Source organism: Mus caroli, unplaced genomic scaffold (assembly GCF_978045245.1).
Source record: "Mus caroli unplaced genomic scaffold, Mus_caroli_1 scaffold_13, whole genome shotgun sequence".
Taxonomy (NCBI): Eukaryota; Metazoa; Chordata; class Mammalia; order Rodentia; family Muridae; genus Mus; species Mus caroli.
This window is the reverse complement of record NW_028227268.1, coordinates 71,453,565-71,474,576: the sequence shown is the minus strand read 5'-3', so window position 1 is coordinate 71,474,576 and position 21,012 is coordinate 71,453,565. Positions and strand designations below refer to the sequence as shown.

The following is a 21,012-nucleotide window of genomic DNA, read 5'->3' as shown; positions in this document are numbered from 1 at the left end:
AGCTGTCTCTTGTGAGACGATGCCGGGGCCTAGCAAACACAGGAGTGGATGTTCACAGTCAGCTATTGGATGTATCACAGGGCTCCCTATGGAGAAGCTAGAGAAAGTACCCAAGGAGCTAAAGGGATCTGCAACCCTATTGTTGGAACAACATGATGTACTAACCAGAACCCCGGAGCTCTTGTCTCTAGCTGCATATGTATCGAAAGATGGTCTAGTCGGCCATCAATGGAAAGAGAGGCCCATTGGACTTGCAAACTTTATATGCCCCAATATAGGGGAATGCCAGGGCCAAAAGAATGGGAATGGGTGGGTAGGGAAGTGGGGGGCGCTATGGGGGACTTTTGGGATAACATTGGAAATGTAATTGAGGAAAATATGTAATAAAAATATTAAAAATTTAAAAAAAAATAAAAAGCATATAAATAGAAAAACAAAAAAACAAACAAACAAAAAAGAAATGTTGTCTTCTTTCCTTGTATTCTCAGTCTGTGTGTGCCTTTGGCAGCACGGTGTATATATTTTGGAAGATAATGTAATGTTGTGTCTCAGTATCTGGTTGTTGGTTTTCTGAGACACGTGATTCCTCTCTGTAGGCCCGGCTGTCCTGGACCTAGCTCTGTAGATCAGGCTAGTGTCGGACTCACAGAGATCCACCTACCTCTGCTTCTCCAGTACTGGGATTTTAAAGGCATGAGCCACCACCGCCTGCTGTGTCTCAACTTTTTTTTTTTTTTTTTTAAAGATTTATTTATTTATTATATGTAAGTACACTGTAGCTGTCTTCAGACATTCCAGAAGAGGGCACCAGATCTCGTTGCGGATGGTTGTGAGCCACCATGTGGTTGCTGGGATTTGAACTCTGGACCTTCGGAAGAGCAGTCGGGTGCTCTTACCCACTGAGCCATCTCACCAGCCCCGTGTCTCAACTTTTTTTTTTTTTTTTAATTTATTTATTATATGTAAGTACACTGTAGCTGTCTTCAGACACTCCAGAAGAGGACGCCAGATCTCGTTACAGATGGTTGTGAGCCACCATGTGGTTGCTGGGATTTGAACTCTGGACCTTCGGAAGAGCAGTCGGGTGCTCTTACCCACTGAGCCATCTCACCAGCCCCCGTGTCTCAACTTTTAATATAGACTTTTCATTAGACAATTGCTGAGTACCTTGGCTAGCAGCCATTTACTTTCAGCTTTCCATATTCTTGGATTTTTGCTCAAAGGCCTGATGCTATGGTTTTGCAGTTCTGAGATGGTATTTTGTTGTTGTTGTTATTGTTATTGTTGTTGTTGTTGTTGTTGTTGTTGTAACTTTTAATGATATTTCTTTGCTTTGTACTTTGTACCTGGAAAAACGTTTAAAAAAAAATTAAAAAAAAAAAAACAAAATCTTTCTAAATAAATAAATAAATAAAAGAGTTGTCTTGATCATGGTGTCTGTTCACATACACATATACCTACAAACATATGTATACAATACACATATACATATATACATATTATACATACATATAGACAGACATATATACATATATACATTTGGTGGAGGGAGCAGAGCCCCTCAAATCACAGTTTACTCCTTCTCTCTGGCAATTTATACCTCCTTAGACAAAAGTTCTTTATAAAATTACCTCATAGATGAAATGTTACACATTACAGCACGATGTCGATAGTAAGTAAGTTCAAAGCAGTGTTTCATTACATAAGCTCATTATGAGTTTAAAGCAACAGTGTGACATGGTCTTGCTTTATCATAGTGCACCCCTGTGGCTTCATCCTTGGACCTGACCTATAATCAGTGTTTTTCCTTGATCAGAAATCTGTCCCAAACCTATATTTCTCTTCTTAGTGTAACTTATGCAAGCTCACTGTATTCCTTATTATCCAGCCTTTACTTACTACTCAATGAGGAGGGGGCACATTTTACTCTTTTTTTTTTTTTTTTTTTGGTTTTTCGAGACAGGGTTTCTCTGTGTAGCCCTGGCTGTCCTGGAACTCACTCTGTAGACCAGGCTGGCCTCGAACTCAGAAATCTGCCTGCCTCTGCCTCCGGAGTGCTGGGATTAAAGGCGAGCGCCACCACGCCCGGCACGCCATAGCCTTTTCTAAATGGCTTCTGTCATATTTAAACCTTCTTCTTTTTTTTTTTGTTTTTTTTGTTTGTTTGTTTGTTTGTTTTGTTTTTTTTCGAGACAGGGTTTCTCTGTATAGCCCTGACTGTCCTGGAACTCACTTTGTAGACCAGGCTGGCCTCGAACTCAGAAATCTGCCTGCCTCTGCCTCCCAAGTGCTGGGATTAAAGGCGTGCGCCACCACGCCCGGCATATTTAAACCTTCTTAACCATATATCTATGGAATTTCTATTTAGTACTTTTGGATTAAGGTGGGCCTCAGGTAACTAATGTCACACAGAAAACAAAACCCACCGATGATTGAGTCCACCCTGCAAACAGAGAGATACCAGACACAGCTAGCGGTAACTTCAGGGCTTTCCAGAAGGTGGCGATATAAGAAAGGTAGTAGATTAGGACAGAAGCTGCCAGACCTCCTCCTCCACCACCACCACCGGGCAACTTCTGGGGAAGATGGAAGGCTGACCATCAAAGCTTGGGCAGTTGGAGGGGCCACCTTTCTCCCCTGTCATAATATAGAGGTATCCTCCTAACCCCTGTCACAATGTATGGGCATGTGCAGACCTAACATCAGAAGACAGGTGAGTCTCAGAAGTCACCCTATCTGTCTCTGTAAACTAGGTCTCCCTCAGATTCAAATCAGCTGGCAAATATTAAGCATTTGCTGTTTAAATACTTGATTTCCCCACCATTTAGTAATCGCTTACTGAGACATATTCAGGTCTCCCTAAAACCTAAAAAAGAGAGATGATTAGTCTTTACTAGGCTACCCAGTGTTCCTCCCTCCAGCAGCCTTCCCTGGTCCTGTCTTTCTTGGCAATTCAGAGAATGTATCCCAATCTGGCATATTCTGGTACTCTTGCTGCTGTCCAAGTGATGGCTTTTAGTGGCTGGAAATCCTACGCAACTATCTCACAGGTCTCATAGTTGTCAACGAGGGATAGGTAAGTTCTCTGTGTCCTTCACAAAACGAAGATCTAAATGTGGGCCTGATTTTTGGCATCTGGCACTCAGGATCCTCCTTCATATTCACCCTTACCAGCTTCAGTCCCTCTCTGTCACAGGGCTGAGGTCCCCATTTCCTGTTGCTCCAGGGTTCTCATTAGCTAGCTGGACTCTTCATCCAGCACATGTCACCTTCCTTCCTACCTTTCTGGCTTTTCAGATTTGCTTTTAACATTTAAGAATTTTTGATTGATTTATTTCCTGTGTGTGAGTGTGTTGCCTGAATGCACATCTGTGCAGCACATGCATGCCTGGGGCCCTTGCAGATTAGACATTTTCAGATCCCCTGGAACTGGAGTGGGTTTTTTTGTTTCTTTGTTTGGGGTTGTTTGTTTGTTTTGGGGGTGTTGTTGTTGTTTGTTTGTTTTTCAAGACAGGGTTTCTCTGCATAGCCTTGGCTGTCCTGGAACTCACTCTGTAGACCAGGCTGGCCTCAAACACAGAAATTTGCATGCCTCTGCCTCCCAAGTGCTGGGATTAAAAGGCACGCGCCACCACTGCCCGGCTTCTTTTTTTTTTCTTTGCGTTTTTTTTTTTTTGGAGACTGTTTCTGTGTAGTCCTGGCAGTCCTGAAACTCGGTCTGTAGGCTAGCCTCAAATTCAGAGTTCCTCCTGCCTCTGCCTCCCAAGTGCTGAGAGTATGTATGCACCACTACTGCCCAGCGGAAGTCACTATGTAGACCAGGCTGACCTAGAACTAAGAGATCCACCTGCCCCTGACCTAGGACTAAGAGATCCACATGCCCCTGCCTCCCCACTGCTGGGATCAAAGGTGTGCGGTTTATAGTTTGTGCAACAAGATCTAGGAGGGGGAAAAGAAAATATGAAAAATTTTTCAGGTGCACCAGGCTTTACCTAACCAGCAGCACCAGGTCACAAGGCACAGTTGCTCAGGGGACACACTCCCGTTGAGTATTTTCCTTCCACCGGCTCCTCTTCAATCTCTCCGGGCCCCGCCTCTTTCCCTTTGGGCTCCGCCTCTTTCCCTTTGGGCTCCGCCTCTCGGCCCCAGGCCCCGCCCCTTTCCCTCTGGAACCTGAGTTCTAAATTCGGCTTCCCTGGGATTCCCGCCGTGGAAATCCAAATCCCGTGCTTAGATTGACCTTTAACTCCGCCTCCATTTCCAAAATCCCGCCCCCAGAGATCTACTTAGAGATTGGTCGGTGCAGATTATTTCGTTTCCCAATTGGTCACAGGGTAGAGCCACTTCATAACCCGGAAGTGATGTCGGAGGCGGCGGCCGCGTGGTTCCTCTATGCCAGGACAGAGTTGGAGTTGTTAAGATGACCAAAATAAAGGCCGCTCCGGAGGAGTCCGAGGCGCAGGCGGAGGGCTGCAGCGAGGAGCGCACGTACAAAGAGCTGCTGGTCAACCTGAACCCCATCGCGCAGCCCCTGGCTTCCCGCCGCCTGACGCGCAAGCTCTACAAGTGCATCAAGAAGGGTGAGGCGGGCGCGTGGCGATCGCGGTCCGGGACTGGTGGCTTGGGCGGCCCGGGGTCGAGCCTCGTGAGCGAGGTGTCGGCTCACGCTTCTCTCTCTTTGTAGCTGTGAAGCAGAAGCAGATTCGTCGCGGGGTGAAGGAGGTTCAGAAATTTGTCAACAAGGGCGAGAAAGGGTAAGAACCCGGCTTCCTCTGGTTTTTAAGTTTTGTGTGGTTTTTATTTTTATATTCCAGTGCCGGGGATTGAACCTAGGGCCTTGTGCACGGTACACAAGTACTAACGGCACTAAGTTTAGCTTATTAACTGGTTAAGAAGAAATTCCACCTACTCAATAAAGGTGAAGTTGACCGACCAGTCTAGCAGTCAACTCCCTTCACTACCAGTAAATGGAACTCCCAGTAAATGACAGGGAAGAGCATAGGCATCCAGCCCGTGTAAACTAGAGTCCTGATCGTTCACTCTGTAGAACGGCACAACTTTTTCAGGCTCTAGGCAACGTGCTATATGTAGAGACATTTTTCCAAATAGGGCAGGGGAGAATGCGGGCTAGCTTCCGAAGTATAGCTAGTTCAAGGCCGTCGTGGTCTATGGACAGGTCTCAAACAAAACTCCCAAAAGGAGAGAATGATAAGCCAGTGATAGGCCTTTAATCCCATCAGAGGCAGATCTCTAAGTTTTCAGCCATGACTATGTATAGAGACCCTGTCTGAAAACAACAACTGAGGAGAACGAATGAATGAAGGTTTATTTGGGGTGAGGGGGTGGAATCCTGAGAAGTGTAGGCTCTTGGACAGGGCACTGTAGTGGTTACACAATGTAAGTGGTTACTCCTTTTAAGTGTATGACTGTTTTGCCTGCATGTATATGTTGGTGCATCACTGGTGCCCTTGGCAACCAGAAGGCAAGGTGTAAGGTCCCCTTGGACTGGAGTTAGAAATGGCTATGCATCCCCGTATGCCAGCTCTCCAGCCCTCGTGGGCTTTCTTTCTTTTTTTTTTTTTTTTTTTTTTTTTTTTTTTGGTTTTTCAAGACAGGGTTTCTCTGTGTAGCCCTGGCTGTCCTGGAACTCATTTTGTAGACCAGGCTGGCCTCGAACTCAGAAATCCACCTGCCTCTGCCTCCCAAGTGCAAGGATTAAAGGCCTGCGCCACCACGCCTAGCTCTTCTTCTTTTTTTTCCCCTCGTGGGCTTTCTAAGGTAGGTTTAGGGTTCTCAGAACAGAGTGAAAGCTGAGGTGTGACATCGAGGGAAGAATTAGGAGAGGCAAGTCAGACTTAGTAAGCTGTTATGGCCCAAGGCAGGTGATGGGCAGGAGCTACATCTGAGGGATTTGAGAGACAGTGACATATAATGACTTTGCATGCTAGTTTGGGCTGTAGTGTGTGACTGCAGACAGACAGTGGAGGAAAACAAGGTTTGTGTGAAAACATCTGAAGTGTGGTTTTTAGATACCTTTTATTACGTGTGGGTGCCTGCTTGCTTGCATGTGTATGTGCACCAGTGGACAACTTAGAGAGCTGATTCTCTTCTACCATTTGGGCCCCTGGGATTGAACTCAGGTGGCCAGGCTTGGCAGTGAGTGTCCTTACCCTCTGAGGCGTCCTGAGTTGACATGGAAAATGCCCTGGACATGCTCTGCTGAGCTATTCTACAGGTAGATGTTTTGGTAGGGCAGATGGGGGCTGGTAGCTTCAGGTGGCCCCTGGCACCATGATAGGTCAGGAAGGCAAGGAGAAAGGGACCACAAAGAAGGACAGCAAAGGAACAAGCGGAAAGGACCAGCCCTGTGCCAAAGGGAACGGAGTATGCAAACAGATTTTGTCTCCCACCCTTACAGAACATCCTTCCTTCCGGGCGGATCTTCAGGACTTCTGGGTCTGGTACACTGATGACAGCTCTCAGCCATGGTTGAGGGCCCTGGCAAGCTTTCTCTTGGGACAGAGCCTGTGTGTTACTCAAACACTTAGGTGTGATCCCTGCCAGTCCTCTCAGCTTTGTTCTCTGACCCCCTACCCCCACCCCCACCCCAGTTATCTATTACAGAAGGCAACCAGCCCTTCAGTACTACCCTTGGCCTTATTCTGTCCCCACACCTGCCATTCTGGGATCCTCATGGCACTCAAGTCTCTGTTCAAGGGTCATCTCCTGGTTGGAACATAACTGACTCTAAGGAGAGCCGAGTTCCTATTTCATGGTATCTCTCCCATACCTCATCTGTCCCAGCACTTCACCTCTAGTCACATTCAGTGGCATTTACATGCTGTCAAGTAGAGACCATGTCCCCAGAGGAATGCATTTGCCAAACATGACTTTATACTCCTTTCAGAAGTTGAAGGCTAGCATTAAGTGTGGGGGTCCTTGGTTGGGGTGGGGCATCTTATTGGACTCTGTGCCCTCACAGCCAGGCTGGAGGTAGCTCTTACAACTGAAGGGGAAGGAGACGGAGTAAAGGAGAACTGATGGTGCCTTCTCTCGTTGCAGGATCATGGTTTTGGCAGGAGATACATTGCCGATTGAGGTGTACTGCCATCTTCCAGTTCTGTGTGAGGACCAGAACTTGCCCTACGTCTACATCCCCTCTAAGACGGTGAGAAGCTCATGCCCACCCTACCCCATTCCCATCTTGGCCCTAGGGAGGCTATTTGAGGAATTATCTCAGGTGTTGGAATTCTTAGGTCTGGGTGACTTGCTTTTCTTTTTGAGATGGCATCTCAGCTAGGACTAAAGTGCATACATAGCACATGGCTAGCAGGCTTCCTTCCTGTAAGATGGGAATCGTCTGTATGCTAAGAATATTTGAACACGTGTGAAGGGTGTCAGAGACTTATATAACAGGTACTGCCCTGCCTACAGGGATACCCTCATAGGCCATGTGGGAATATTCAGTATTGGCTTGGAGGACCATGGCTTGAGAGCTTAGTGTACATGATGTACATTTGCACACCTGAAGTATTTTTAAATGTAATGTTTACCAACGGGGCATGGCTGTGTGTCAGGTTAGGGTGTGACTCCTGTTCCCAGCAGCTCTCTTCTCTCCTGTGTAGGACTTGGGTGCAGCCACGGGCTCCAAGCGTCCCACTTGTGTGATCATGGTGAAGCCCCATGAAGAATATCAGGAGACCTACGACAAATGCCTGGAGGAGGTGCAGGCACTGCCTACACCTCTGTGAGAGACTTGGGCTGCAACCCAGCCCCTTTCCAAGAGATCTGGCTGGCTGCAGGCAGCTGCCCACCCTAACAGCATCTCCCAGATTGCTTGCTGTGTGAGTCTTCCCAACAGCTCCAGCAGCTGTTGTTGGAGCTGGAGCCTGCATCTCTGCCATCATTGCCATCTCCTCATGAGCTTTGATGAAGACAGTTCCAAGAATATGGGATAGAAGTAAAATGCTAAGGCGAAAATGTGGCAAGTGTGTGGGTGTTCTTGAAGTTGGCAGGAGGAGCAAAAGCAGCCTTTCAGCACAGAGCCTCAAGGGTGTACCTGGCAAATGTTCTGCACCGTCTCTACAGCCCACCTGTCTTCAGTTCCCACTCTAGGACAGTTGGGGTGAGGAGACGAGGGCCCAAACCCCACTTCACACACCTCCAAGAGCCTTACATACTGATAGAATTAGTTTGCCCATCCACATAGTAAGTTTTCAGTAGGACAGCCCCAGGTTCTGGGGCTGGAGAGATGACATGGCAGGTAAAAGCATTTTCATAGTTCCTAACATGCACATGGAACTCACAACTATCTGTAATTCCAGTTACGGAAAACCGAAACTGGCTTTTAAGGGCACCAGGTGGCAGACACACTGGATTAGGATGCAGAATAACCAAGTTGACTCGGGTGAGTTTGGGCTTACTAAGGTCTTACACAGTACATGGGGTCTACCCAGATCTGCTATCCTAGAGCTTCCCCAGCCAGAGATGCTGCCACCAGACCATGCCCAATAGCTTATAACAAGACCATGCAGTCATTGGTAAGGAGAAGGGCTATGAATATATTTGCTCAAAATTATAAAACAGCATTCAGTTCTAACGGGTTATTTACAGTGGAGAATGAATGGGTAGATACAGTTGAGACTGTACAGTAGATGGAAGTGGGCCACAGCTGGAAACCCTGTGACGGCAGGAGTAAAAAGATGTCTGCATTTGATGACCAGGGCCTTTGCTGCTCCGTCTGGACAAGTGTAAACAGAAAGACAGCAGGGACAGAGTAGCCAGTCCCCCTTGAAGGTAAGGAGGCATAGGCTGCTTCACAGACAGCCTTCCCTGGCCTCGGCCTAGGCAAGTTGGTCTGAGAGGCATCACAGTCTGCTGAAGCCAGTCCCTCCACAAAGGCCCATGGGTGGAGCACACCTTCTAGAATGTTCCTTGGAGTCAGAATATGATGCGTTTCCCATCTGCTGGATTCTGTTCCATGGGACAGTAGGGACACTTTAGCCTGCAAGGAAAGGCAAAAGCAAGAACGTCTCAGGGCTGGCCAGGAAAGCCAGGCCAGGATGGAAGCAGGCAGGAGAACTTACTTTCCTCCATTGATGAGTTTGTTGAGTGCATCTCTGGAGATGACGTGGCCACAGATGAGCTTGATGGGGGGGTTGGAATCTGAGGTCTGCTGTCGCAGGATAGGGCATGCGAACACCGAGTGGTACCAGCACTTCATGCCCAGCTCTATCTCAATCTGGGAGCAGCAGAAAGCTGAGTTAATTAAGTTCTTGTCTGAGCCGTGTGCCCAGCACCTGCTTCTTCGGTACCCTCCCCAGCCTGCTCTTACCGGCAACTCATCCTTGTGACTCCACACCCCAGTGCACTGCCTCTGTTCGATCACAGCTTTAATGTTCATCAGCACCGGCAGCGCCACACAGCCAGACGCAAAGCTGAGGAAGAGAAGCAGCTGGGATCGCACACAGTCCCAGATAGGACTGGGGACAAAAATTTTCAAGTGGGATAAAGTCAGATTAGCCCTTGAGAATACAAAGTGTGCTTATGTATGTGTGTGGACCGCATGCATGGCTGTGGAGGGTCGGCTCTCCTGGAGCTAGCTAGTGAGTTTCCATGTGGGTGCTGGGAGCCAAACTCAGGCCCTAAGCAAGAACAAGTACTGTTAAGCCTGAGTCATCTCCGCTGCTCCTAAAAAGCCACTAGCAATGTACATAGATAGGTATGTTGAACTCTCTATTTGCTCTGGTATACCCCCAAATTTGAAAAGTTCTAGTAAAGAAATCCGCAAGCATATGAAGTGCTCTTGTGGAAAGCCCCTGGTTTGGGGGACAGTGTTCAGTTGAAAGAGCCAGAGTCTGCCTGTTTAACCAGCTCTGTTACTGTGGTACAAAGTAAGAGTGCCAGCAAAGACATCTATGAGTTGACTGGGTAGCAGGGAGCCCACTGGCTGGAACCTTGGGTTGTGAGTACAGTACAGCTCTGCCCAATGCCTGCCTAGGGGCTGTGGTGACCTGATTCCACAGCAACAATGTAGGCAAGTACAGCCTGTTCTCTACATTGACAGCTGTCGCCTACGGTGAAGTCACTTTCTGGGGCCAATCTAGGTGCTCTTTGTTCCTTTAAGAGCCTACAAGTTAGCTCATGGCAAAGCTCCACCTTACCTGCTAAGCTGGGGTAAGAGAGTCTAGCTTGGGCTTGCTGTGAAGTGAGCAGAGACCACTGCAGTGCAGAGATGAAGCAGTGACTCAGCACTCTTAGGGAATGCTGTCTTAGGGAGGTTGAGAGGGTGGCTGGATGACTGAGTAGTGTAGTTTCCCAAGGGAACCGTGCAGGAAAGATGGGCCCTGTGACTGTAAAGACAAGCAGTGTCTATCTCAAGGAAAGATGGTGAGCCAGCTTAGGTCTGTGAAAGCACAGGGAAGGATCATTGTTGCCCTTCCTGCCATTCCCCTTATGCTGACCTCAGGTGGCTGGGATGTACCTGACACTAAGTGGGGACTCCACTGAAAGTCCCAGGAGGGAGCATGCATCCCGAGTGAAGGTCTCACAGATCTCCGCCCAATGGCTGTTGTCTAAGAGGTGACAGTAGGGTGACTTCTCCAAGCCCAGCCGCAGGTACACCAGACTGCCCATCATTACCTGGATCTCTACAAGACAATGGGATGACAGTTGAGGGAAGGCAGAGCTCTGGGCCACTCCTCAAGGAGCCACAGAGCTGCCAAGCCCTCTAATGTGCAGAGGAGGGCATCTACCGGCTGCTGGGAACATGGAGGCAGGTGGGAAGGTGGCTGTTCCTGGGCTCTGGCCTTCTGACTACATCACAAGCATGGCTCTGCTTGGCACAGAAGGTCACCAGTCACTCTCCCCCACGTTTTTTGAGCCTGGTCTCTATATATAAAGCTGACTATGAAAACAGTTGTCAGTCAGTGGTAAAGAAGTGTTGATAAAGTGAGGTTCGAACCCTTGGTATCACACTCACACTCTCTCACACACATATACACACACAAATAGTATCACTGCTTGGTTTTGGTTTTATAATTTTTATTTTTTTAAATATTATAGGCTGGAAAGATGGCTCAGGAGTTCAGAGCACTGGTCACTCTTCCAGAGGTCCTAAGTTCAATTCCCAGCAACCACATGGTGGCCCATGACCATCTATCCTAACGTCTATTGCTCTCTTCTGCAGGCATGCATGCAGGTAGACCACTGTGTAGGTAATAATTGTATTTCACCTTATGGTCTCTAACTCTTGAGTCAGGTCTTGCCATTGCCACGCTAGCCTATACTAGTATGACTAACATACACTAAAGCTGTCCTCCTGCCTCAGCTGTGCCTTTGCTTTGGACTTCACTTTAGAGGCAAAAGAGAGTCAAAAGTTTCTAAACTGTGGGGAGGCATCTTTCTGGTAAGAGACTATCTGTGGGTACAAAGACAGGCCACCCAACATGTCCAAACACAGGCTGGAGCCTAGCCCTAGCCCCCAGCACCCTGGGCACTTACCTCTTTGGTGTAGCCGAGCAAAGGGCTGGAAGTGCCGAGCATAGCTGAGGGCCTCCAGCTGCTTCTCGGGGCCCCCAGCTAGGAGGCGGATAAAGTGCAGCCGGTGCAGCTTGAACTCCAGGGAGCTGTTGAGCTCCAGCAGGCGCTGCCTGTGAGATACAGCCCATCTGGGGAGAGACAACACAGTGCAGTGGGTAGTGGCTACAGAGGGCCCTAAGACAGTGAATCCCTAAGGCATGGCTGGAATGAGTCAGGCACCCTTACTCCAGCGCAGGTCCTAGGTCTTGCTCGTGCAGAGCTTCCAAGATCCGATTCAACTCCAAGAAGGGCTGCTTGAAGTCCAGGTCCACATTCAATGTCGATTCCTGAGAAAGATGCAAGGCAGTGTCCCCAAATCCTTTCCATATTAAAACTTCAATTCCTGGGAAAGATGCAAGGCAGTGTCCCCAAAATCCTTCACATATTAAAACTTCCTCAGCCAAAGGTTGGCTGGAGAAAGGCAAGGAATTGTGGTCTGCTGGTAGCAAGAGCCCCTGTTGTTCGCTTTCCATCCTGCAGAGGCTAAACATCATCACTGGGCAGACAGAGTGTGACTCTGCATAGTCCCCAGACCTGACACTGAATGGCCTACCAAAAAAAAAATGACTTTAATTCACCTAATTACATTAAGGCAAAGACTCCTGTTAATCGGCTATATATCACTTTGCTAATCCCCTAAATACAAAAGGAGAGCAAGCCTTGACTCCAGCAGGCAACAGACTATCTAACTAGCAATCACTAACTTTGTTTTTTATCAGATACACTTAGAGCTACCTCCTACTTTGTAGTAGGAGAATCAAGTTCCTTTGTAAAATAAATATAAAGAATGTCAGTGACTAGTATACAAGAGGCCCAGGCACAGTGGCAACCCCAGGGCTTGAGAGGAAAAAGGAAGATGGGTGGGAGGTTAACCTGGTCTATTCAGCCAGACCTTATCTCAGAAACACAAGAAATAGGATGTGGTCACACCACTTGAGAGGCAGGAGGATTTCTGTGAGTTTGAGACCAGCCTAGCCTACATAGTGAATTCCAAAACAAAAATAGTCAAGAATACCAGGAACTGGCTGGAAAACTAGCAGATGAATGCAGTGGGCTGGGCATGGTAGTAATCCCAGAATTTAGGAGACTGAGAAATGAGGCTAGCCTGGGTTACATAAGCAAGCCTGTCTCAAACAGCAGGAGATAAGTGCCCTGTGCATTACCTGGCACAGCTCCTCTGCTACACTGAGCATGCCCTGCTGGTACAAGTGCTCTACGATGGCCATCTGCAGGATCTGCTGCTGTTTCTCACGGGAGTCCCACACGGCATCCGAGACCACGCCACAGATCTCAGAGTCGAAGTTCTGACAGAGGAGAGACCAGTTTGTGACTCAGGCACTCATACATGCATTCCTGCCAAACCAGTACACATTAGCTCTGTGGTGTTCCCACTCCTAGACCTTGGACCACTCACACACTCACCCTGTCAATGGCTTTGCCCACTCGGGAGACGCTGCTGTGAATGTCCTTATGGTCGGAAGCCAGTTTCTGGACTGTGTCTTTGATCTTCCGACAGCACTGGGACATCACAAGGGAGAGCGTGGCTGAGAGAGGGGTCCCTTGGAGAGCTGTGGAGATAGCAGACTGTGTCAGGAGCAGGAGGCAGATCGTGGGCAGCTTCTGCAGTAGCCTGTCTGCTTCCTACTACATGTCAGTGTGGCAACCCAGACCCAGAGGACAGCCCTGCATGCCAGAGTTAAACACCTGCTTCCAGTCTGTGCCCAGCTGCTTACTTTTTAATCTCACTGTGTAGCTCTGGCAGCTCTGGAACTCACTCTGTAGACCAGACTGGCCTCTAACTCACAGAGATTCTCCTGCCTCTGACTCAAGAGTGCCAGAATCACCAGCTTCCGGGTACTCAGATGTTGGGGACTTGGAAATTGCCATGTCAAACAAGCCACTAGTTTGTTTACTTATTTTTTTAAAGATTTATTTACTATTATATCTAAGTACACTGTAGCTGTCTTCAGACACACCAGAAAAGGGTGTCAGATCTCATTATAGATGGTTGTGAGCCATCATGTGGTTGCTGGGATTTGAACTCAGGACCTTTGGAAGAGCAGTCAGTGATCTTAACCACTGAGCCATCTCTCCAGCCCCCTTGTTTACTTATTTTTAAGATTTTTAACAACTGCAGGGTGTGGTAGGATACACCTTTAATCATAGCACTTGGGAGGCTGAGGCAAGTGGAGTTCTAGGCTGGCCTGGTCTACATAGTGAGTTCCATAACAGCCAGAACTCTGTAGACAGACCCTGTCTCAAACAAACAAAAAGATTAGTTAGTTAGTTGCACAGGGGTTGAACTGTTGGGGGACAGAAGATGATACACATATGTGCCCTGATGCACACAGGAGATGTGAAGACACCTTCCATGAGTTTCTCTCCTTCCACCATGTGGGTCCCGGGATTCAGGTCGTCAGGCTTGTCAGCAGGTGCCTTGTACTTGGTGAGCCATCTCTCTAGCCCACAAGCCAGGACCTTGGTGACTTTATTTTCTCAGCTATAAAAGTCTAGGTTTCTGTGAATGACGACTTTGCAGCTATGTGCCTTGATTTTATCTTGTGTATTTATTGGCTGTGTGCAGGCTTTCCTATGAACCAGCAGATTAAACTCAAAGGTTACCCTGACCCAGCAATTCCACTTCTAGGAGAAATGGAAACACAGAAAGCCATGTGTGGAACTCTTCAGCATTCTTCAGGATAGCACAGAAAGAGCAACAAGCCAATTTCCACCCACTAATAGGTACAGAATCCCACACCTGCATACCACAGGCTATCGGTCAGCCATAGCAGATATGATGTGCTGATACATGTGACAATAGAAATGAGCCCTAGGAACACCATCCCCCCAGAATAAATACATAAGACTGTGAAAACAAACTGGCAATGTTAGTGGTTTCAAGTCATTAATCATTTGTCAGGTTTTCTGAAGGAGCGGAAGCTTCCTTTACTACCTTCAAGGAAGCCCAGGGATTCGTGTCCACAGCTTCAGCACCCAGTAAGTAGCCCGTGCTCACATGGTCCCCGGGATGGCCACCCACCTGCACTGGCCAGCTCGGCTCTCAGCTGGCCCACGTAGTGCAGCAGCTCCTCCAGACTCTGCTCGCAATGCTGCCCATAGGTCAGGAACTTGTGCAGGACCTTGTCTAGCTCCCTCTCCACACAGGCACACTGCTCCATGGCGGCCTCTGCCTGGTGACGTCAACTGGGTCAGGCCAGTGTGGATCCTGGTGGGGTGGGGTGGGGTGGAGGGGTGTTATGCTTCCCATAATCTTTCTTCAGATCCCCTCACCCCTCCTGAATAATAATAAATCAGTTCCCCAGCTAAACAAGGACAGGGTTGTTTTGTATTGTGGTCACGAGCACACTGTCAGCTGGGTGTGGTGATGCACGCCTTTGATCCTAGCAGAGGCTGGTGAATCTCTGTGAGTTCAAGGCCAGCCTAGTCTACAGATCGAGTTCCAGGACAGGGCTGTTACACAGAGAAACCCTTTCTTTTTTTTTTGGAGACAGTGTTTCTCTGTATAGCCCTGGCTGTCCTGGAACTCACTTTGTAGACCAGGCTGGCCTCGAACTTAGAAATCCACCTGCCTCTGCCTCCCGAGTGCTGGGATTAAAGGCGTGCGCCACCACGCCCGGCTCGAGAAACCCTTTCTTGAAAAACAAAAACAAAAAGACAAAACAAAACAAAATTACTGTTTCCAACTTTTCGCTGTTATCTTTGTATTTCTTGTATGTGTGCGCGTGGGTGCCAGAGGAAGTCAGAGGCAGACTTCTGATCGACAGGCAGTGGTGGTGCATGCCTTTATCTGTGCGAGCTCTATGACAGCCACGGCTACACAGAGAAATCATGTCTCAAATCTCCTCCCCCTCTCTTGGAGCTGGAAAGCTGCTCCATATGGGAGCTGAAAACCAACTGGTCCTCTGCAAGAGCAGCAAGAGCTCGTGACTACCAAGCCATCACTCCAGCCTCCCTTCCTAATGCACAGAGCCACCGAGAGTATCATCGTTTTAGACTGGGTTTTTCATTTCTCTGGTCTGAAGCTCACCAACTGAGTGAGGCTGGCCGGCCGGCCAGTGAGCACCAGAGAGCCTCTGGTTTCCAGCTCCCTAATACTGAGATTACAAGTGTGAACCACCACACCCAGCATTTCTTTAGAATGCTTTATTATATTTTATGTGTGTGGGTGTTTTGCTTCATGTACATATGTGTACCGTGTGTGTGCAATGTCTGAGGAGGCCAGAAGAGGGTACTGGATCCCTTTACAGGTAGTTATGAGCCACCTTGTAGATTGGAAAATCAATCCTGGACCTTCTAAGTGCAGCCAGTGCTCTACCTGCTGAGCTATCTCTCCAATCCCAACAACTGGCATTTTTTTTTCTTTACAGGATTCTGGGTATCATATTCAGGTCTCACAGACCAACTGCTTCAGAGGCTGAGCCTCTGACACACCCCCAGTTCCTTTCTTACTCATGGCATCCTCAGCAGGCTATATGTCAGAACAGCTTAGGCTCACACTGCATGAATTTTCATATGTTCACTATAGCCACCTTCCCTTTCAGTTGCTGGAACTGGGTTTTCATGTACTGCAGGGAGCTAAGCCATGAAGGGAGAATGCGTGTTAATTTCAAGGACAGTTTGGGAATACCTGCCTATTGTGGGAGCTGTGTGCCCTACTCGGCTGTCTGCCTACCGACAGCTCCTTGTATGTGAGCAGCCAGCACCCTTGCTCTCACAGCTCGAGTCTGGAGCATGATGTGGCCTCTCCATGGTGGAGTCCTCCAGCCCAGCTCCCCTGTTGCTGCAGGCAGCTAGCCCTCGCCTGACCTATCTGATGTCCTCCACTCTCACTCTGCACCCTTAGTTCTCATCACTGAGTGACTGACAACCTGGGTTCTGCCTCCCTGCCACACCAGATGCTCTCTTGCTCAGTTATACCATGAAAGTTGTATACGGTAGTTGTGTATGATATGTATGCCTGTGTGCATGTGTCTGAGTACAGGCACATATGTGCATACCACAGTGTGAGCACAGAGGTCAGAGGCCAGCCTCGGATGTCAGTCTTCTTCTTCTATCTTGTTTGAAACACGGTCTCTTTCTTGTTCACTACTGTATATTCCAAGCTACCCTAGGCTCGGGAGCGTCCAGCAATTGTCCTGACTCCGCCTCCCATCTCACCATAGGAATTGAACGAACGCTGGGACTAGCCGTCCTCTACCATGCTTGGTTCCAGAACGTGAGTTCTGGAAATTCAAACTCAGGTCCTTATGCTTGTATAGCAAGCAACACTGAGCCAGCACCCCAGCCTAGAGTGAACGCCTTACTTCACCTCCCGCTCACTGCGGGCTCCTCCCCTCCACTCTGCTGCCCCTTTTTTGAGTAGCCTGCAACATGGAGTATACAGATACTCCCCAGAATGCCAGCAACAGAGTAGAGCTTCTGCACCCACACACAGGACTAGAAATAGAACTGAGTTATGTGTCCCTCTAAAGGGATCAATGAAGCCAGTTCTCTCAAAAGTGGCATCACAGGAAGCCAGTGTCCATGGTGACCCTGGGATCTTCCCACTTCCTGTACCCTCCGAGTCCCACAGGCACCACCCATCTTGGCTTTCCCAGTTCAAGCCTACTTTATAGTCATCATCTCCTTCCCAGATGGTGACAAATGACAGGGAAACAGTGCTGGGCCCTGGCTGATACCATCTGACACACTAAAACTTGTGATCACACTGGCCAGAGAAATCAGACCCCCAAAGTCAGACTCTACAGTTATATCATGGATAAAATGTAACAGGGACTCCCACTTAAAATGATATAGTTGTTTGGCTTGGTAATAGCTACCATTCCCCAGAGGCTCATTATGTGCTAGGCTCTGCTCCAGTGACTTCACCCATTAAATCACTCACTTCTCACAACACTATGAGGTAGGTACAGTTATTAGACCCACTTTGCAGCTGAGAAAATGAGACCCGGGAAAGATAAAATAAACACCCCAGGGCCACTCAGCGGGGGAGTGGAGGAGTGGGGACGGAGGAAGCCTGGTGTCTGGTTCTAGGCTGAGGTCTTCTCCTCAAGTACTTTGCACAACAGGCCCAACAGAGCTGGTTGCTGTCCCAGCAGGAAAAGACAGCTGTGTGTGAGGACCACTGGGATAAACTCATAGGGTCTCTCAGCTATGACAATAGGAAGGGTTTTTTTTTTTTTTTTTTTTTGGTTTGTTTTGGTTTTTTGAGACATGACAACAGGAAGTTAACTGGAGCAAGCACAAACCACCAGCTAGGTAAGATAGCAAGAAAAATATGACGGCCAAGAGAGTCTGGTTAACAGAGTTACAGTTTTTCAAAGATTAACATGGCTCAAGGACAGGACCTCATCGTGGTCAAAATGACTGGCTTTGCCAGATACCAACTGATACCAGGACTATCAGAGGGAGGCCTTGAAACTATGAACAAAGTTGAGGATGAGCCAGGACAGTGCTCAGTGGGTAACACTTGCCACCCAGCCTGGTGATCTGAATATGACCATGGGAACCACAGGTGGAAGGAGGGAGGCCTCACGGAGCTGTTCTGACTGCTCAGTGCATGCCATGGCAGTGAGGCCCACCGCCAGTAAGTAAAGAAATCATTTTTAAAGCAGAGGAAAGCCAGGCGTGGTGGCCTATACCTTTGAGTTTAGTGGCTGGGCGGAAGAGGCAGACCAACCACTTTTAGTTCCTGGCTAGCCTGGGCTACATAAGAAGAAACTGTATCCTGCCCGGCAGTAGTGACGCACACCTTTAATCCCAGTACTTGGGAAGCAGAGGCAGGCGGATTGCTGAGTTCGAGGCCAGCCTGGTCTACAAAGTGAGTGCCAGGACAGCCAGGGCTACACAGAGAAACCCTGTCTCGAAAAACAAAACAAAACAAAGAAAAAAAGGGAAAAGAAAAAGAGTCTCTGTACATGTCCAGTAGACAACTTTTTGCCATCGGGCAGAAGCCACATTCAGACAACTCTGTGCAGTCAGTTCTCTCGTTCCACCTTCATGTGGGTTCCAGAGACTGAACTCAGGTCACCAGGACTGTGTAACAAATACCTGTACTCACTGAGACATCTTGATGATGCTATTTTGTTGTTTTGAAATGGGTTCATGCTGGCCTCAAAGCCAAGCTTGCCCTCCCCCAGGAACCCCCACCCCGACTGAGCTGCACCCCAGTCTACTGTGCACTTGTTTGTTTTCAGATCTCTCTCTCTCTGTAGACCAGGCTGGCCTCGAACTCAGAAATCCGCCTGCCCCTGCTTCCTGAGGACTGGGAGTAAAGGCGTGCGCCACCACCCTGTTCCAACCTCAGCTTTTTGTGTTGTTTGAGTCAAGATCTCCCTAGACTGACCAGACCGCCCTTGAGCTCATTCTGTATCTCAGACTGACCCTGAACTTGGAATCCTCCCACATTAGCCTTCCGAGTAGCTGGAATTACACACCATCAGGAATGCATTCATTTTTAATCAATCTATTGATTTTTCAGGGCCAAGCCCCCACACATGCTGGACCAGTGCGGAGCCACCGAGGGTGTTACACCCAAAGCCCTCGCTTCTCTTCTTTATTTCTTTGCGCCCACTCACTTCCAGAAGCAGCCTCTTCACACCTCTGCCAACTCAAGTTAAACCCTGGCTCCCAAAAGGTCACCAATCACCTCTCTCTGAAATCCAGGCTGACCTTGAACTTACAAAGCTCCACCTGCTGAACTAAAGGCACGTGCTACATCCCTGGTCACATCCACCATTTTACACGGCTTCCTGGGCTCCAGCTCAGGCCTCTTCTCACGGCTCTATCTTCCTTGTGCACCCTTCTTTTCTGCATCACAAATCTGATGATCCACAAGCTCCTGACTGCTTCTTCAGATGTGTCTCCTCAACTGGACTAGCAGCTAAGCAAGGCCTGGAGCCTGGTCTCATCCCCTCCCTCCCTGCAGGACCTAGCCCATCACTGGGCTGAGTAGGCCTAACTGATTAAACAATACCTCCATTTCCTAGCCTTTGGCTAAGAAGGCCTGAATCAAAAAAGCTTCCAGTGGGTAGAAAGAGATATGAAGGAAATGTTAAAACTTCACACTAGAGGGGCTGGAGAGATGGCTCGGTGTTTGAGGACTTGCTGCTCTTGCAAAAAACCCAGATTCTGTTCTCAGCACCCACATGGCAGCCACAACTTCCCTGTAACTCCAGGTTCTAGAGACCCTGAAACCCTCTTCATCCACTGCATCTCGTGGTGCACAGACACACATGAAGGCAAGAGGTCCCCATACACCTAGAAATAAGAAGTTTAAAAAAAAAATCTGTTGGGTGTGGTGACTCACACCTTTAATCCCAGAATTAAGGATGTGGAGGCAGGCAGATCTCTCTGACTTCAGACTAGCCTGGTCTACACAGTGAATTCCAAGACAGCCAAGGCTATGTAGAGAAATGCTGTCGTCATCGTCGTTGTCATCATCGTCATCATTATAAAAGAAAATAAATAAATCTGAAGTTGGGTATGGTGGTGCATGACTTTAGTCCCCCCCCCCCCCAACACATGGGAGGCAGAAGCAGATGCATCTTTGTGAGTTCAAGGCCAGCCTGGTCTACTTAGAAAGCTCCAGGGCAGCCTAGGCTATAAGAGACCCTGTCTCAAAGACAACAAACAAACAAACAAAAGTTCTATTCAAACAAACTCCCTGGTTATGCTCATGTCAATGACTCTCCCCATCACTTGCCATACTTTACCACCACCGGCCTTTCTGTTCCAAGGTACATCCAGTTTATTTCTGCCTCTATCCTCTTCTCGGAACACTCTCTCACATCTTCCCATGGTTGGCTCCTTATCTAGGTCTCCACACACGTGTCATCTTTTCAAACCACAGTATCGAATGCCCTGTATTTTACCCTCAAACAAATCATATCCCTACAAATACTAGAAAGTTTCACATTATCACTTCTTCACCTAAAACTGAAAGGACAGGAAAGCCCACCATTTACCCTAGGGGCATGCCACGACCCCGACTTGACCCGCATTGTAGTGCAAAGACTGACAAACTCCTACTTATCCTCCCAGAGACCCTCCTGCACTGCCCTGCCGGGACCCCGCCACCCACGGCTGCTTACCTCTGACTCAGTCAGGTGCACTAGGACGGGACGTCGGAGTCCGGGCGACTCCTCCAGCCCTTGGAGGGTGTGGCAGACGACTGCTCCAGGCTTTGGTCGGGACGACCCGCACCCCGGGACCGGGAGCCCGCAGGCTGTCACCTAGTCTTGCAGCTCAGCCCGCTTCCGGCGCCGCTGTCATCGGAACCGGAAGGCGCGGCGGTTGCCTCTCGGGTGGGTCCGGGCTCGCCCATGCGTGGTGTTGCGGAGCGTGGGGAGACAGTGTGTCTCGCCCGCGGCTTTGCAAGGAGTGCCGAATGAATCGCTCGCCGGAGCCAGG

At 48.7% G+C, this 21,012-nt stretch overlaps 2 protein-coding genes and 1 pseudogene across 2 annotated transcripts; 1 reads left to right on the top strand and 2 right to left on the bottom strand.

Moving 5' to 3' along the window:
• The first annotated feature begins 4,342 nt into the window (after window positions 1–4,342).
• Window positions 4,343–7,984, top strand: Nhp2 (NHP2 ribonucleoprotein). Its single transcript, XM_021177822.3, has 4 exons — window positions 4,343–4,580; window positions 4,685–4,754; window positions 7,063–7,168; window positions 7,626–7,984. Exons 1-4 carry the CDS (start codon window positions 4,421–4,423, stop codon window positions 7,749–7,751), a joined length of 462 nt encoding a protein of 153 aa, XP_021033481.1. The 5' UTR covers window positions 4,343–4,420; the 3' UTR covers window positions 7,752–7,984.
• A 557-nt stretch (window positions 7,985–8,541) lies between these two features.
• Window positions 8,542–21,012, bottom strand: Rmnd5b (required for meiotic nuclear division 5 homolog B). The gene is made up of 10 exons (XM_021176663.3): window positions 20,694–21,012; window positions 14,621–14,806; window positions 13,003–13,148; window positions 12,744–12,884; window positions 11,767–11,867; window positions 11,503–11,669; window positions 10,484–10,649; window positions 9,335–9,437; window positions 9,087–9,241; window positions 8,542–9,004 (listed from the first exon to the last, which is right to left on the bottom strand). Exons 2-10 carry the CDS (start codon window positions 14,757–14,759, stop codon window positions 8,941–8,943), a joined length of 1,182 nt encoding a protein of 393 aa, XP_021032322.1. The 5' UTR covers window positions 14,760–14,806; window positions 20,694–21,012; the 3' UTR covers window positions 8,542–8,940.
• LOC147001531 (signal recognition particle RNA) lies at window positions 14,986–15,219 on the bottom strand (annotated as a pseudogene).